Here is a 16,830-nt window from a genome sequence, read left to right as displayed (position 1 = left end):
GCAGAAATAATTGAGTCAGACACCATTATCGTTATGGCTTTCCTCTTCGACTTTATTTTATTTTCTCCATTTATAAAAACAATAATCAGTCCACTTTGATCGACCTCAGGCATCACGTTCATCCAGGCTGGCAACGGATAGTAATTGAAACCTCGGGCCTGCAGCTTCTGGAGGTCAGTCTGGGGCTTTAGACGCTTGCATTTGTCGTGGAAAGTAGGGGTGGTGTGTTTGAGCTGAAGCAGGAGCGTGCTCAGTGGGTCGGGGCGTATCCTGGAGGTTTGCTCCAGAGGCCGGTGGGCCTGGTGCCCTCAGGACATTGGGTTATTCCGAAGGAAAGGGGGCCCAGCACCCAAAGAACCCACCAGAAGGCAGACAAGACACACACAGCAGAGACTCGTCATATTTATTGGACATTAAGACGGGAGAAGAGCAAAAGAAAAAAAAAAGAAGTGTGTGTGGAGGTGGTTGGTGGTGTAATGCCAGAAGTCCCACTGGAGAGAGCTGCCAAGAACAGGAACATTTTGTCCGTTCACACTCGACTTGCCCACAGGACGCTGGCTATTTCTCTTCCTCACCGCTCCCGCAAACTAGGCTGAGTTCTTGGGGGGAAATTAGCAATTTAAGGCTTGAGGCCTGCACCGACTCTCCACAGCTATTTCGCAGGCTTGGCAGGCAGACGAACTAGACTTCTTAGCAGAAAGCGGGGGCCCGGTGGCTTGCAGCTGCCAGGAACCGGCGCGAACCGAAAGCCCTTCGGGATATTCGGGAGGAGGGGGAGGGGGAGACCAGGGTGCACCTCCCTCCCCTTCCCCCCTCCGCCCTCCACCTGGAGCACCAGCCCGCCCAGGTCAACTCTGCTCCGGGGCTGGTACAGTGTGTTGCACCGTGCCCCAAGAAATGCCACCCACTCCAGCCCTAGTTCTCCTACCCAACTAGGAACTTTTCCCACTGCGCGCCTCTTCACTCCTGCAGCAGCGCCAAGGCTCCGCGTCCACATCCCCCACCCCCGCCCCACCCCCCGCCCCAGCCTACCACTGACGTCCATCAAGGGTGAAATGATGGAAACTATATTCATGGGCATGATTTCCATTAAATATCAATTAACCTGGGAGCCTCGGCCAGGCATGCCATGCGTCAAGGGTAAATGTACATCTCCACAAGGCCCGCTCAGCCGGAAAAGCGGGACTTTGATTCGCTTTGATAACGCCAGGGTTTGGGGGCCACCTTTGTAGCTTTTAATCAAACCACCTAAATAGGCCTGGTCTGGTCGGCCAACCTCGTCTGGCCATATTCCCTGGGCTGCACCCGCGTGTTCAGAAAGGCAAAAGCCAAATTTCTGCTGGGTAGTTCCCAGGAGCTTGGGACGCGAGTCATCTGCTCCACAGCCTCCCTGAGAGTGACCTCCCAGTTCTCCCCAAGTGTAAGGTTCAGCCGCGCCCCCTCTCTGCGGGCTGCAGTCGCTTTTCTCCGCCGGGGGCACGGGCTAGCCCTTGGCAGTGCGGCTTTATGGGCCCCCTTTAAGGCCGGCGGAGGCATCCCGGAGCGGCGTGAGGCGTCCTCTCGGAGCCGCGCCTCCTCGCCGCCGCGTGGGATCCCTCCGCGCGGTTATCTCGCCCCCATCTCGCTCCCGCTCCGCGCAGTGGCGGGGTGCGAAAATGCCTCCCCGGCGCGCACCGAGGCGGCAGCCTCGGCGGCGGCGGCGGCCGCGGTGGGAGGGGGCGGAGGGGGAGGTGAGGTGAGAGGTGGCACCGGGCAGGGGGTGTGTGGTGGTGTGTGTTTTTCGTTTCCCTCCAGAGCGGAGGTTTGTAAACCGAAGCCAGAGTATCCCCGTGGGCTGGGCCACTTGTTTTCTTTCCTCTTTTTAATTTTTTTCTTCGTGTCCCAGTGTGCGAGCACGGCCCGGTGCCTGGGAGGAAGCCGTGGAGGCGGCGGGCCAGGTCACCCGGGGCGTCGGTGATTAAATTGCGGCGGAGCCGGCGCGCGCCGGGGGAGGCCGGGAGAGGCCGCGGCGCGCGGGGGCTGGGCGAGGCCCCGCGACCCGCGCGGGAGGCGGCGCGACGCCGAGGCGGTGACACCAGCGCCGGGGCATGAGTGCCCAGTAGCGAGTGCCCAGGCGCCGGGCCTCAGCGACGACGCGCGCGGGGCGGGCGAGCGGGCGGCAGCAGCGACGACGCAGCCCGGCGGCCCCGGCGGCCGCCCCAGAGGCCCCCGCGGCAGCGCGGCCGGCCGGGTGGAGACGCGCGCTCGGCTCCCCCGCCTGCTCCGCGCCGCCGGCCCTCCCGCGCCGTGGCCCTCGGCCGCCGCCCGGATGAGCTCGTACTTCGTAAACCCGCTGTACTCCAAGTACAAGGCGGCGGCCGCGGCGGCGGCGGCGGCGGCGGCGGCGGCGGGCGAGGCCATCAATCCCACTTACTACGACTGTCACTTCGCGCCGGAGGTCGGCGGCCGCCACGCCGCCGCCCTGCAGCTCTATGGCAACAGCGCTGTCGGCTTCCCGCACGCGCCCCCGCCGGCGCACCCGCACCCGTCCCCGCCGCCGGGCTGCGGCGGTGGGGGCGGCCCGGGGCCCGGCCAGGACTACTTCCACCCCGGCGGGGGCAGCCCGGCCGCAGCCTACCAGGCCGCCCCACCTCCTCCTCCGCACCCTCCACCTCCGCCGCCGCCTCCTCCCTGCGGCGGGATTGCCTGTCACGGGGAGCCCGCGAAGTTTTACGGATACGATAACTTACAGAGACAGCCGATTTTTACGACCCAGCAAGAGGCCGAGCTGGTACAATATCCTGACTGTAAATCGTCCAGTGGTAATATTGGCGAGGACCCAGACCACTTAAATCAGAGCTCGTCTCCTTCTCAAATGTTTCCCTGGATGAGACCACAAGGTTGGGATGCTTTTTTTTTTTTTAACAGAGGGGAGAAGGGGGAGAAATCTGTTTTCATCTCACGTTCTAGCCTTAAAACTCCCTTGTCCTCTCCCCCTCCCCCTCCTTTTCCTTCTGTGTAGCCACAGTGGCTCTTACTCATAAAGTAATACAGACTGATTTTTTTTTTCTCCCTAAAGTAGAAACCATGAAAAGATGTTGGGGGACAGAATAGTCGCCAAGACCTTGTCTTTGCTTCTCTTGCTCACACACCATACACATGTATATATAGATATCAGAACTAAAGAACACTGTGTATATTTCCCCCTTAAGCGTTTCCAGAAACCTCCACCAACAAGCGGAGGCACCGATCACATTTTTTAAAAACGTTCATTTCCCCCTCCTTTTTTTTTTATTTGTTTTAATCAGCAGCTCCAGGTAGACGAAGAGGAAGACAAACCTACAGTCGCTTCCAAACCTTAGAGCTGGAAAAGGAATTCCTTTTTAACCCTTATCTGACCAGGAAGAGAAGAATCGAGGTTTCCCACGCCCTGGCCCTCACAGAGAGACAGGTAAAAATCTGGTTCCAAAACAGGAGAATGAAATGGAAAAAGGAGAACAACAAGGACAAATTTCCCGTTTCCCGGCAGGAGGTGAAGGACGGGGAAACCAAAAAGGAAGTCCCAGAGCTGGAGGAAGACAAGGCTGAAGACCCGACAAATTAACTTCTACCTTTAAATTTTTACCACAGACTGTTAAAACTAATGAACAACATATGCTGGTGGATACCACCGATTTTCTTTTCCTGGACAGGACCTTACCTGTGTTTTAAGCTACCTTCATGTCACTGCTCTTGAGGTTTCTTCACTTTCAGAGGGATTTGAGGTGTCTTTAAAAAAAGTTTCTACTATATAGCCTAGAAGCTGTCCTATAAAAGGGTAATTTGATACTGACCTTGTAGCTATATTTTTTATAATGGTGGTTTTTAATGTCTGAGCTGGTGATTTGTCTCAACAACATAAACTTCCTAATGATTAGCACTAAATGATTGAATATAAAATGCTTTATTAATCAAACAAGTGCACTTGAACATGTAAAATCTTTTCTTTATGGTGAGTAAATTAAAAAGAAGTCTATTGATTTTTAAAAAATTATGCTGGCAGAATATTTACTTTATATTATTTGATTAAGTGTGTTATTTATGTTTTCCTTTCTGCTTTTATAATGAATATGTTGGGTGCCTTTTATTTACTCCTTAACGGTTTCTTTGTGTATTTTGTAAATGTGACATATCAGGGAAAAGTCTGGGCCAATTATTTGAAAAGCACATGTTAACTGAAGAGTGTAATGTGTACTCCAGGCTCTACAACTTCCCTAAACTTCAGGAAAATGTTGGGCCAGTGACAAGACTTTCAGGACAATGTCAAAATTCACATTAAATCATTTTTCTCTAGTCCCTACAAATGAATGGCAGTTTAGAGTAAATTAATACTTGAAAAGCCAATTATAACATTTACACTAACTTTTCGCTCTGGCGAGTTGCTTTGCTTTCATTTTGAGCTCCGCTTGTAAACGCCTGAAATATGTAGGTCTCCAGACCAGGATGCTATTGTGATTCTGTTCTAAGTAGGTATCATATTTATTTGTATTCCCCTCTGTTTGCCTGCTGCTTTGAAGCCAACTTGCTGTGTGCATCTCAGAAGTCGGTTGGTACATCCTCTGCTGTTCTTCAGGAAAGCTATGGTCTCTCACCTATTGGAAACAAGCCCTGAGAGCACATGCAGAAACCTCCAAGTGTAAACAACCGCTCCAGAACTTAGCTAACGCCTTAATAAAGAAATCAAACTCTTTCTAGAACTAATGTCTTTGAGTGTCGTGGCAAATACACCTATCCTTCAGTGGCAAACAATGGCCATCGCTCACAAGGCGGCAGCAACTTGCTCCAGGCTGGTCCCAAGCTTTCTTTTTTCTTTCCTTCCTTCCTTCCTTCCTTCCTTCCTTCCTTCCTTCCTTCCTTCCTTCCTTCCTTCCTTCCTTCCTTCCTTCCTTTCTTTCTTTCTTTCTTTCTTTCTTTCTTTCTTTCTTTCTTTCTTTCTTTCTTTCTTTCTTTCTTTCTTTCTTTCTGCTGGGGGTGGGCACTTATTCCAGAGAGGAATGACTACTGCTACCCATAATCTGTCTTGCTCTGAATAATCCCAAAATACTGTGAAAGCTTAGAACTTCACAAAGGTCTCCCATTGTAGGCCCAATGAGGGAAGGACCCACAGTCCAGATTACACCACAGTTTAATTCCTCTGAGTCCCAGTTGATACTGTGCTTTGGCGTCTATTATTATCAAGGTATCTGTTTCCCATTTGAGGCTGCTCTTGCAGCTGCCATTTTATGTGGAGGAGGGAGAGGGAAGAGGAGAGAAAGAGAAGAAATTCAAGTAAAGCAACATTCTCCCTGAAAGGGGAAAACACTGTTACTAAGTAAACAGTGAAAGGCTCTGCTTTTTCTGACTACATTTGCTTATAAACATTTTTATTTCCAGAATGATTTTATCACACAGGTAAGATAAAAGGATTCGTTAGTTTGGGGCGAGTCTTGCCCCCTCAGTTGTTTGCCTGCTAACACAAGGACAGGAGAAATGTTAGAACTGGCTGGATCAGAAGGAAAGGACCACCTAGCTTTCTACCCAGGAAGGGGCTGTAACTGTGATATTTACTAACCTAAGCCAGGAAAGATCGTTTTAAAATCAAGGGTGGCCTAGGCTTAAACATTTGCAGCAGAAGAGACAGCTGCAAATGTGTATGCTGGATTTAGGAACATTTTGCTCTGTGCGCTGCCCGAGACTACTGTTGGCTGGTACATAGTGTGGATGTCTAGGACTGAAAAGAGGGCTTGGAAACAGCCTTAGGCATAAACTGTCCAAAGACGGGTACTGGCTTGGCTCCAGCTGCCCGTGATGTAAGGGAGCCTTCTGTACAATTTGCTGTCCCCCACTAAAAATTCTGGCTTCCTAAAGTCCATTTTCAGGGCTACCGACTTTGTTAGTAGTCTACCCAGTAAGTGACCTACTGCATGGGTGGAGGTGGAAATCAAGGAAGGAAGGGAAGGTAAAAATGACATTTCCTTGGCATTTTGTTGTTCTGGAAATGTACTTTCAGACTCCATCATCTCCCTAAAACATAGCTTATATACTGAAAATGACTTTCAATAGTGTTGCTTGAGAATATGAACTTGTATGTACACATACGTTACACACATGCAGAAAGTATTGGGTATAAATGTGGATGTATGTTTCCTTTAGTATATGAGAAAGAATTACAGATTAAGACCACATCATCTCCACCTTCTTTCATAATGGCTACATATCCCCACCCCCCCAACATGGTATCTCAGGAAGAGAGACTCTAATTGGCTCAGCTCAGTAAACATTCAAGCATTGCCGCAACAAGCTTTTTTTGCTGCAGAAATTTGCATAAAATTTCTGAGAACCTTTTGGAATCCCAAGTGGCATTATTTTTCTGCTCCAAATTGAGGCAATCAAGTAGGTCTGTAAACTACTTAACGAAAAATAGAACCTTTGAATATTAACATTAAGGAAATGCCAAGATTTGGAGTTACTTAGGCTTTGTTTGCAAGGAACAGAAACACAAAAGAAGGTGCGAGGCTCAATCGTTTATACAGAATAGTTGGTTTAGGGTTACCATTTTGTAAGGTCCACAAAGATGCACACATTACTTACCTCTGCGAAGGAGGAAAAGCAAATATGGCTGCCTTTTCAGCCTTTTCTTAGCCCTCATTTCCCAAGCTGAAACGGAGGGTCATAAACTCTACTTTTATTAGGGTAGAATGGATGAAGATAAAGAGGCAAATTGGCTATTGATTACTTCTCAGAAAATTTTAGAATTACACAATGCCTTTTTACTCAGTTGCATGGGTATAAACCAGTATAAAATATTCTGAGCTTGGGAAGGCTCATCAACATGTTCCATTTACTTGTATAATAAAAATAGTTTTTTTTATTCAAGGCATTAAGTTTTACATCCAAGCTGTGGTCCTTTGCTTCCCTTGTGTTTGCTGAATTCTTGGTCACCTAGGGGCAGACAGGGAAGAGAGAGAACATTTGAATGGACCTTGACCCTCCAGCAAAATTAGGGTCCACTGGCCTTTTCTAGACAGAATTAGACCTTTGCTGACAGATGACAACAGAAATCCTTATTAAAGTTATCCAAGGCCATTGGAACTTTCTCATGGATACAAATGGCCTGTTAAGCCTAAGTTCACTTAGGTATTCACTAGAGGTGAAGATGTTGATATCTGAGGACTTATACACAGATAGACAGTGTGAACACAAACTTATCGCTAAAAACCCATAAACACTTTGAAAGACCTGGGAAGGGAAGGGTGGTAGGGGTTCCCTCATTCCCTCATCAGGTACTGATGCCTGGATGTCAGGTCCATGAGGAAAATGCTAGAGGCCAGACAAGGACATTTACTTTCAAGTGGAGTCACTAGAACAGTTTAGATGGAAAAGACAAAAAGGTGTGGTACTTGCCTTTGAGAGAATTTTTCCCCCCTAGGCTGACTATGGGGAAGCCCCTCTCCAGAAATTGAGCAAGCTATTCAATGGACAGACATTTGGGGGACAGGGGTAGGGTTTCACAAGAAGAGAAGAATAGAATTAAAGTCCATTTTAAAATTTACTCTTAGATGGGACCTAAAGGTAGGAATTCCTCAGGGGAGGCAGAAAGATTGCTTCCTACCTAACTCCAAACTTTCCAGGAGGAAGTTTCTGTGGAGATAAAGACCAAACAATGGACTCTCAAAAATAGGGTTCTGGAGATGTTGGCAGGATACCTAAAGCCATTTCAGGTCTCCCAGGTGTTTGGTGACTTTCCAGTCGCAGCACCCCACCCCACCCCGCCCCCAGGAAATGGGAGGGACCCTAATTTAGATTGGAGCCCATTGGGAGGGGAGAGCTTGTGGCTGTTCTTGGCCTACAGAGCCCAGGTTTTCTGGGCAAGATCATCAGGGTTGGCTTGCCCAAGATTAGAGGGTAAAAACTCAAAAGCTCTTGGCCCTCCTTCTGCATAAGCCTCTGTGTGTGTGTGTGTGTGTGTGTGTGTGTGTGTGTGTGTGTATGTGTGTGTGTGTCCAGTGTAAAAGGAGATGCTAGAAGGGGGAGGTGGTGCCAAGCAGCACTCTTTTATTCCTCCCACACAACAACTGCACAGAGGTTTTGAGCAGATAGAAACAAAACCTACAAAGAATTCCTAGAAAATTTGTGTATGTGTGTGAGAGGGAGAGAAAGAGAGAGAGAAAGGAAGAAAGGAAAGAAAGAGAAAAAGAGAAAAGAAGGAAAGAAAGAAAGACAGAAAGGAAAGAAGAAAGAAAAAGAAGGAAAGAAAGATCTAGCAGGGAAGCAAAAGAGAGAAAAAGGGACAGGAAAGAAGGTAGTAAGGACCTGAGGGAGGGAGAGAGAGATAAGTAAGTGCCAGAGGGGAAAGGAGACGGGACACACAGGGGGGAGAGAGAGGGAGGGAGAGTGAGGGAGAGAGATAGAGACAGACAGACAGACAGACAGACAGAGAGAGAGAGAGAGAGAGAGAGAGAGAGTGAGAGAGAGAGGGAGGGAGAGAGGGGGAGAGAGAGAGAGAGAGAGAGAGAGAGAGAGAGAGAGAGAGAGGAGAAAAAACATGGCGCTTCTGAGCTGTATGTGCAAAATCCGCAAGGAATTGCAGTAAATTCCTTTTTGTTTGAAGAAAATTTACAACTTGGTAATAGACCTTTTTATGACCTATTTGCGGTCGTCATTGGCTGCGGCTGGTCATGTGCAGGCGCCGCTCGCCTTCACGGCCTTTTTCCTGATTTCCCAGGCGAATTTCCCCCCGCATTCTGCTTTCCCAGAGCCTCACCCCCTCTTTTTCTAACCTTTGTCTCTGCAGAGGTGGGCTCCAGTCGCCGGCTGCGGGATTGCGGGGTCCGCAGCGGCCTCGGCTCCCGCCCCGCGTCCAGCCCGACCCCGCCACCGCCCGCTCGGGCCGCCTCCGGAGCCGGCGGGGAGTCCGGAGGGGGAGCCCGGAAGGAGCCCCAGGCGCCGAGCCCCCCGCTGGCGCGGACACTGCCGGCCCGGAGCAGCCGGCCTGCTGCGGTGGCGGCCGCGGCGCGGTTTCCACCCGGTTCCCTCGCCAACACGAGCCTCGGTGCTGGCCGCCCGCGATGCGCGCAACTCGGCGGCGCCTAATGGATTACTGCAGCCTCCCCGGCCGACCGCCGCCCCCGGCGTGGCAGCTTCCCGGTAAGAGCCACCCCTTTCCCCGAACTCGGAGGCCGGAGCGCTGCCAGCGCGGAGCTGGAGGCGGGCACCGCCTCGGACAGTGGGTGAGCCCAGCACAGCCCTCCTATAATCCCAGAGACCTGGGGGGGGGGGGTTGGTGTCCTGCCCCCAAGCACCCCGTCCCCAGAACCTCCCCTGGGACAGAGATTGGGGTCCTGTGGGGTTCCGAAGTCAAAGGGGGGAGGCTTTGGATCCTCCTGAGTTGTGGGTGGCATAGATGGGACCCCATTGCCCCTTAATCCCTCCCTGGGAAGAAGCGAGGGTAAAAGGTTTCCGGACATATCTCAGCTTTGCTGGGAGTGGGAGTGGGGGTCAGTACAGGCACCTTGTGTTACAGACCAATGTGATTTTTGTGGTTCGTCTGTGGTCAGAAGTATCAGAGAGGCGAACAGGTGTTTTCTGGGGGACTGTGTGTGGGTGGAGTGGTTTCTGGGGGGTTAGGGACTGTGTGGGGGTGGGGTGGTTTCTGTGGACCCAGGAAGACCTTGGGTTTTGAATCCAGGCTTTGCTGAGTCTAGATGGTGGCTCATTTCTAGGGCTTGTGGCTTGTTGGGCCTTATGTATGAGAGTAAAATTTTTAAGTATTTAAAAATGCTTCTCGAGTTCCTAGAAAAATAATGCAAATCTCAAAGATAGGTTCTTCTACACTCCATTATGTGTCAGGTGAATTTGGGTTCTTTTATGTCACAGAATTGATGCATGGTTGGAGAAGTAATAGTGTGAGAAAATCTGCTGCAGGTCTTAAGAGAAACCCAATAGATATTTCAGAAATGTGAAGCATTTTTAAGTTCAAACACCGGGTGTGTTTTTCATTTGCGAGTAGGAAGAGTAGGTCTTTGTGCTTTCTAAATGTACTGGGATTCTTACTTACCAGTAAATATTGCATAGCAATACATTTCCCTCTACTTCAAAACTACTGAACCAAAGTATGCTGTAAAAAAATAAAAATTTAAAAGCTTTGCGGGACAAAATACAGTTCCTCCCCCCCCTTTGGAATGACACTTTTGAGGATGCCGTCTGCATCCACTTTTGAGAATCCTATTCCCTATTCTTTCATGAGCACATTGTGAAATGTTAAAACCTTTAGACAATCTGCCGCATTGCGCATAGGGTTGATCTGCCCTTAGCAGGGCATCTTCTTCAAATCATCTAACAGCAAATCCTAATTTAGCCTCCTCCTTATTATTCCAGTGTTATCACTGTTGGCTGTGAAAGCATTTCTGAACGATGACATATTTGCAGAAAAGAATTTTTAGTTATTAAGGATGGAATCATGGCGCTTTCAAAATGGAGGCCATGATTGGTGATCAGTTGATGTCTGCAGAATTGTCCTGGGCCCCTCACTGTGATCATTTACAAATAAACACGAGTGGTATTTTTAATTTGGAATGTCTCTATTTTATGGCTATTTCTCTACTACAGTATGATGGTGTAAAGACCCATTCCCAGTTGAAAAGCAAGCCGGTTGATCAGTTTTTAGGCAGACACGGTCAAAGGCAGCTTCAGGTGTGGAGGATCCTCTAGCTTTGCTGTGGCTGGGTGGGGGTTAAGGTGGATTTGTGGTTGTGTGAGCTAAGCTTTGGGTTCAGAGTTTCAAGATTTTTTTCTGGGTTTGGTGGCCAGTACTTAGGCGGGCTACCCGTCTTATTACACAGAACACAGTGGAAGGTGATATCATGGCAGACAGAGAGGATGGAGGTGCTCTTTACAATTCTCGTGGTAGCATTAGCAGGTTATTGGAAAGAAATGTTCGATTACATCTAAAAGAATAAACATCCCGCAAAACATATTTGCACACAGACAATATATTCTACAAAGAAATTAGTTAAGATAGTTGCCTCCCTGCCGGAATTGTCCCCATTGTCTCTGTTAGTACACTAGCACCAACAAAAAGGAAACGAAATAAAACATACTCGGTACTCTTAAGAGCTCATAGGCCTGGAAGCTTGACTCCCAGCACTCGTGGCTGGAACCTCGACCATTTATAGATTAGGAAGCAAATGAACGTGTAAGCCTTGGAGCAGGTCTTTAGGTCAGGATATAAACTGGGTTAGTGAACTCTAGGAGGACCAGGAAAGGGCTGAAAACCAAGCGGGATTTCCCATTATGTGTTCCTACAAATAAATATATTTCGCCAGAGTTCTGTTCTCTTCCTCTGAGAGGCAGGGGAAATCGAACAAAGACAGTATTTCACCCTGGGCTGGCAGGCAGCTGTTAGAGGTATTTACGGCCTTGCCGCAGTGCGGCGGCCAGGCAGAGTATGTGGGGGCACCGGAAGTTGGAGAGAAACTATCAAGAATTCCGATTTAAATCTAATTTAGGCCCACCTTTCCGGAAATGGAAATGATGCAAAATGATACTCCATGTTTTAGGGACAGGGACTAGATAGTTCTGCAGAATTAAGGAGAAGTTATACTCTGAACGTGGGGCGGTTCTCCCCAGCTTTAACAGACAACGAAGTGTCTTAGATATTAAATGTCTGAGCCACCTGACAACGTTGATGGTGTTCATTGGCGACTTGGAGATTTTGTTGGTTGCTGAGACCTGGCCTTGCAAACCAGAAAGCTTGGTGGCAGCGTTTTATAAAGGCTTTCCTGAAAAAGAAAAGTACATTTCCTGTTCTGCAGCCAGTGTCATCAGGAGTGCACGGTATTGCACACTCGCACTGTTCACACTGCAGGCACAGCTCAGTGGTCCCCCGCAACGCCCACCACCCACATTCACCAGGCACCCAGCGCATGTGCAGTGCAGATAGTCCAGCCTAGAGATACAACCCACAAGGCACGGATGGGGGAGGGGGAGTGGACTCAGGACAGGAAGACATAGCAGAGATCTCTCCCTTACCCCTCCCTCAGGATTTGCGGCTCCTCTTTCTTTTATTCCAGCCTTCCATCTAAATATAGCCAACTAGCTCTGCCCTTGCGCGCATTATTTTCGATCTAGACTTACCACTCCACCTCATTTTAAATCTGTGCGTTAGAAATAGAAATAGAAAGCAAAACAGAACACACACATGCGCGCGCACACACACACACACACACACGTAGATTTTTTTTTTTCAGCCTGAACTGGGAAAAGGCCTTTCCTCTTGGCGCCTGTTCAAACCACCAAACTTCAGGCCAATTCCCCAAGCAGAGCATTCCCGGATCTTGTTACGCCAGCGCAGCACGTTCTAGGGCTCTGGGGGGCCAGAGGCTCAGCAGAGAGCAGTCAAGTAAATAAAGAAATAAACCAACAAACTGGAGGGATTTTCCGCCTGGGCTGGCCTAATTAATGAGGGATGGGGGCTTCTGAGTCATGGGCTTGTTGTTTGTGCAGGGAGGGGGCGGGGTGATGGGGGGCACTCAGGAGCTTCTTCTTCTAGCCGCCCCAGGGGACATGATAGGACCAGCCTTTGGTGCGTGAGATCTGAGGTGGCAAGCCCCTCCACACAGGTTTCCGGGGCTGGTGGCCTCTTTACTCTGCTGTCTGGCACCTTGTCCAGGAGGAGGCGCTGTAGGACAAGCGTCTCGACGGCTGCGGCGAGGCGGCAGATGCCCCGGGCGGGAGCAGGACGGGTAGGGGAGGACACTGGGAGCGACCCCTAACCCCCGGCTGTCCTCCGCACGCAGTGCACGTCGAGCCTCCAGGAAGGTTGGGGGTACTGCACCCACCCTCAAGGGCCAGCTCTCCCGGCGGGCGAGCAGCGGAGGCAGCTCCGGGGTCCCCAGGAGCCACGAGGCCGGCTCAGGGCAGGAGTGCTACCTGGTTTCTTCTTCCTTCCCAGAGGGGGCGCGATTTCTGCCTCTGCTCTAAACAGCAGGCATCCAGGGCTCTAGGATGGGGTAAGCTGCTTCCAATCCACAGTCACAACCATTCCCAGGGCCACTGTTCCTGCCATTTGTTCCTGGATTCCTGGTGCTCAGAATAGGCAGACTGGGAAAGCATAGTGTGCCATGTCCCTCCTTACTTAGGATAAGGCCTAGGCCCTGGGTCTCCTTTCCGGCAAATCCAACTCTTCCCTTGGAGAGCCATACAGATGGGCATGACTAACATACTCTCCTCAACACAGACCTGATCTTTGCCCCTCCCCCATTGTATGTGTGTGTGTGTGTGTGTGTGTGTGTGTGTGTGTGTGTGTGTGTGTGTCCCTCCTGGGCCTTGAATTCAGGGCCTGAACCCTGTCCCTGAGATTTTCTGCTCTACCACTTGAACTATTCTCCACTTCTGACTTTCTTTTTTCCTGCTTAAATGGAGATAAGAACCTCACAGACTTTCCTGCCCAGGCTGGCTTCAAACCTTGATCCTCAGATCTCAGCCCTTGAGTAGCTAGGATTACAACTTTGAGCCATTGGGACTCTGGCTAACACAAACTTCTTACACCAGAGGTGACACATAACATCATCTAGCACTGACTCAACCATACTGATCCTCTACTGTGTCTTAGCAATACAAACTTTCTAGACCACCTTTTACTACTCTTGGGCAATGATTCTCAGTGAAGGCCTGAACTCTAATCTTTTGTTGATTTAAAAAAAAGGTTTTTTATTTTTATCAAACTACTGAATGTTCAGGTGTGGTACCTAGGGAGCTGCATTTGAATACACTCTCAGGGTAATTAAGATGCACACTTAAGTTTGAATACCACTGATCAGAGGACTTTCCTGCTTGGTTCTTTGTTTTCCTAGAGCCAAATTCCTTCATGCCAGCTACGACTGGGCATCTCCCAGAGCTTGGGAACTAGATCTATCTATCTATCTATCTATCTATCTATCTATCTATCTATCTATATCTATCTAAAGTTTATGACCATATTGGTGAGTAATTGCTCCCATTTTAGGGAAGGATCCATTTTTCCCTTTCTTTGGGTGTAGAGATCTTAGAGTAGGCCCTGTGTTGAGACTTCTTTGGATTTAAATCCCTCCTCTACCATTTACCAGGAAGTAGGATAAAAGATCTAAGCCTGTTTCCTTCCTTGACAAGTAGGGAAAGTAAAGCTACCATCAAGAATTGTTATAAGGATTTTTTACTTTCATAATCTATTCTATCAGGCATGATTCTACCTACTATTATACATTAACTTCCCTGTTAAGTACTTAAAATGATATTTTAGCACAAAAAATTTAGTGTATCTTTCTTATTATTAATTCATTTTTGCTTAGCAATAAGGCCCAGGCTTTTAAAGCAGAAGACACCTGTTCACTCATGAAATCCTGAAATTCTACAGGGGCTAAAAGAGGCTTGGTCACACTAGAAGTAGCTGACCCAGGAGAACATAGTTCTGGGAACTATCTTCTAGCTGCAGTAGGCCTCATAGACCTCAGCCTCTTCGCTATCAGGGCTCCAGCCAGGAGGCAAGTGCCCATTGCTCTGTGGTGAGACGCCACTCACCCATGAAGGGATCTTTTCAACTCTTGGAGAGAACTCCAGGCCTTTCCTGAGCACATTCCCCTATTGTCTAGCTCCTGTAGTCACTTTCTTCATCATACTCTCCTCCCACTCAGCTGGTTGTTCCACTTAGGCTCTTACAGCTCTAGGGCAAGGACCATCTTCAGTCTCTTGAAATGTGCAGTGGGATGGGAAAGCAAAAGGGAGGGCTGGGAATATGGCCTAGTGGCAAGAGAGCCTGCCTCGTATACATGAAGCCCTGGGTTCAATTCCCCAGTACCACATATATGGAAAACAGCCAGAAATGGCGCTGTGGCTCAAGTGGCAGAGTGCTAGCCTTGAGAAAAAGGAAGCCAGGGACAGTGCTCAGGCCCTGAGTCCAAGCCCCAGGAATGGCCAAAAAAAAAAAAAAATGTGGAAAGCAAAAGGGAAGCTAGGGAGTCCTAGCCTTAGCCTCATTCATTGTACCCAGCTCTTTAATCTGCTTTTGTCCTGTTTTGATCCTCAGAGTTATGGGTGAGCCCCAGAGACCCTCAATTTGGGCCAGAGTCATGGTCAAGTATGTCTCGCAGAAGCCCTATTCTTTAACATTTCCACAGACCCTTCACATTATTTGAAATTCTTTTTTTCTCACTTATTTTTTTAAAAGTGAGGCCAAGTTGGCCTCATAACTCAGGAACCTCTTAGCTTCTTCAGTGCAAGACCATGTTTTTATTTATTATTATTGTTATTATTCTTTCTTTCCCTTCAGGTCTAAGGTGTTTAGACTCAGAAACTTGAGTTTACTAGGCAGGCACTTTACCACTTGAGCCATACCCCAACCCTTAAAACTCTTATCTGTAATAAATGATGTATATGCTACCTCAGGCTATAACCCACACATGTGTGCATGCACCCTGCCACAAGCTTCTATCTCTTTAGCCCTGCTTCCATGACTTCCTTCCTAAGAGGGCCAAACTGCTTCATTTGACTAAGCTAAGAGTCCATGTGTATTACATTTTCTCTGAAAACACATATAGTCTCTTCTACTAACTATGTGAAGAGGTATGCCCACATACTTTGTTATGGCACCATAACTCCCTGGTCTTCCAGGATAGAGCCCCAGTTCTCCTAGCACTTAAATAACTATTCTAACTCCTACCATTTTTGAGACCACTGGAGTCTTTTCTAGCCCCTGTCCTTAAGGATGACATCCTGCCTCATGGCTCCTTTTTTGGAGGAGGAGTTCCTATCTCCCACATTTGGCCCTTGCCTCTAAAATCACTTTTTCCTCTCAGAAGACCCAATTCATTAACTCTGTTGTGGAGGAGAGAGGGGAAGAACAGTTTTGCCTTAATAGCACAGTGCTAGGAATATAGAATCATATATTTCTCTCGTGATTGGCCTCTCTTGATTGGAACTACCTGCCCAGCCCATCTCTGGCCCTAACTCCAGCTTGTGTCTTTATCCACCAGGCATGGACTATCTTGTTGCTCCATCTGAATTTGGTCAATGAGTTTATTTAAAGCCCATCTCTACCTATCGCTTCTGGTTGTACCAACATTTAATTTAAGAGGATAAATCAAGACCAGCTCTAGGCAAGAGGCCTCTTAAAAGCAAAGATCTGAATGGGGGTGGGGAGCTGGGGATTAATAGAGGTGGATTTTAGAGTGGGGAGAAGATTGGGACCCCTCTCTCCTTAGAAGCTGCTCTGGTTTCTGGGTTATAGAATTTTTATACACTGGTTGCTCCCCTTGTAATCCTAGCCGGTGGAGATCTGAGGATCACAATGCAAAGGCCAGCCTGAGCAGGAAAATTCATGAGACTCAACTCCAAGTAATGATGAAAAAACCTGGATGGGGAGCTGTAGCTCAAGTGGCAGAACACTAGCCTTGTGCAAAGGAGCTCAGGTCCTGAATTCAAACCTCAGGACCACCACCAAAAACAAAACAAAACCCAAAGCACCACCGTCTCATAGGAGCTCACTAGACAGAAATTCTCAGAGGTGGTTCTTTGTAGCCAAATGGAGGAGGGACAGTAACTAGAATCCTTTTACTGGGAAATTCGTTTCTTGCAGTCCCCCCCCCACCCCCTGCCACCCCAAAAAGGCTCAACTTTTTTTTCTTCTTCTCCTCTTCCATTACTATGACCATTGAAAGACTTTGGATGAGGGTAATCTGAGCATGTAGCTCAGTGATCAGGTACTTGCCTAGCATGTCCAAGGCCCTAGGTCAATCTCAGGCAATGAAAGAGTGAGGGAGGATACAAAAGCAAATTCTTGAGAACCCCCAGCAAACTGGC

General features: G+C 48.6%; 1 protein-coding gene and 1 long non-coding RNA gene across 4 annotated transcripts; one reads left to right on the top strand and one right to left on the bottom strand.

The window, feature by feature from the left end:
- Positions 1–1,431: 1,431 nt before the first annotated feature.
- Positions 1,432–4,715, top strand: Hoxd8 (homeobox D8). 3 transcript variants are annotated; one of them, XM_048345201.1, is made up of 3 exons: positions 1,432–2,879; positions 3,288–3,430; positions 3,509–4,715. In XM_048345201.1, the coding sequence occupies exons 1-3, from the start codon at positions 2,309–2,311 to the stop codon at positions 3,581–3,583; spliced, it is 789 nt and encodes a 262-aa protein (XP_048201158.1). In that variant the 5' UTR covers positions 1,432–2,308; the 3' UTR covers positions 3,584–4,715. The 3 variants fall into 3 exon arrangements, with proteins under 3 accessions (XP_048201158.1, XP_048201157.1, XP_048201154.1); XM_048345200.1 differs by having other exon boundaries at positions 1,449–2,879; positions 3,291–4,715; XM_048345197.1 differs by having other exon boundaries at positions 1,593–2,879; positions 3,288–4,715.
- Positions 4,716–4,981: 266 nt separating this feature from the next.
- Positions 4,982–8,961, bottom strand: LOC125350532. Its single transcript, XR_007210762.1, has 2 exons — positions 8,778–8,961; positions 4,982–6,939 (listed from the first exon to the last, which is right to left on the bottom strand). It is a non-coding gene; the product is annotated as an uncharacterized LOC125350532 (long non-coding RNA).
- Between the last annotated feature and the right edge of the window lie 7,869 nt (positions 8,962–16,830).

This window comes from Perognathus longimembris, chromosome 4 (assembly GCF_023159225.1).
Source record: "Perognathus longimembris pacificus isolate PPM17 chromosome 4, ASM2315922v1, whole genome shotgun sequence".
Classification (NCBI taxonomy): Eukaryota; Metazoa; Chordata; class Mammalia; order Rodentia; family Heteromyidae; genus Perognathus; species Perognathus longimembris.
The sequence above is the reverse complement of the archived record's forward strand: the minus strand, read 5'-3'. Positions and strand labels throughout refer to the sequence as shown.

Excerpts from the sequence above, each read along its gene's own strand:
- Hoxd8 (XM_048345197.1), top strand. The coding sequence starts at position 2,309 with ATGAGCTCGTACTTCGTAAACCCGCTGTACTCCAAGTACAAGGCGGCG. Across the intron at positions 2,880-3,287 it reads TCCCTGGATGAGACCACAAG|CAGCTCCAGGTAGACGAAGA; the intron begins GTTGGGATGCTT and ends TGTTTTAATCAG.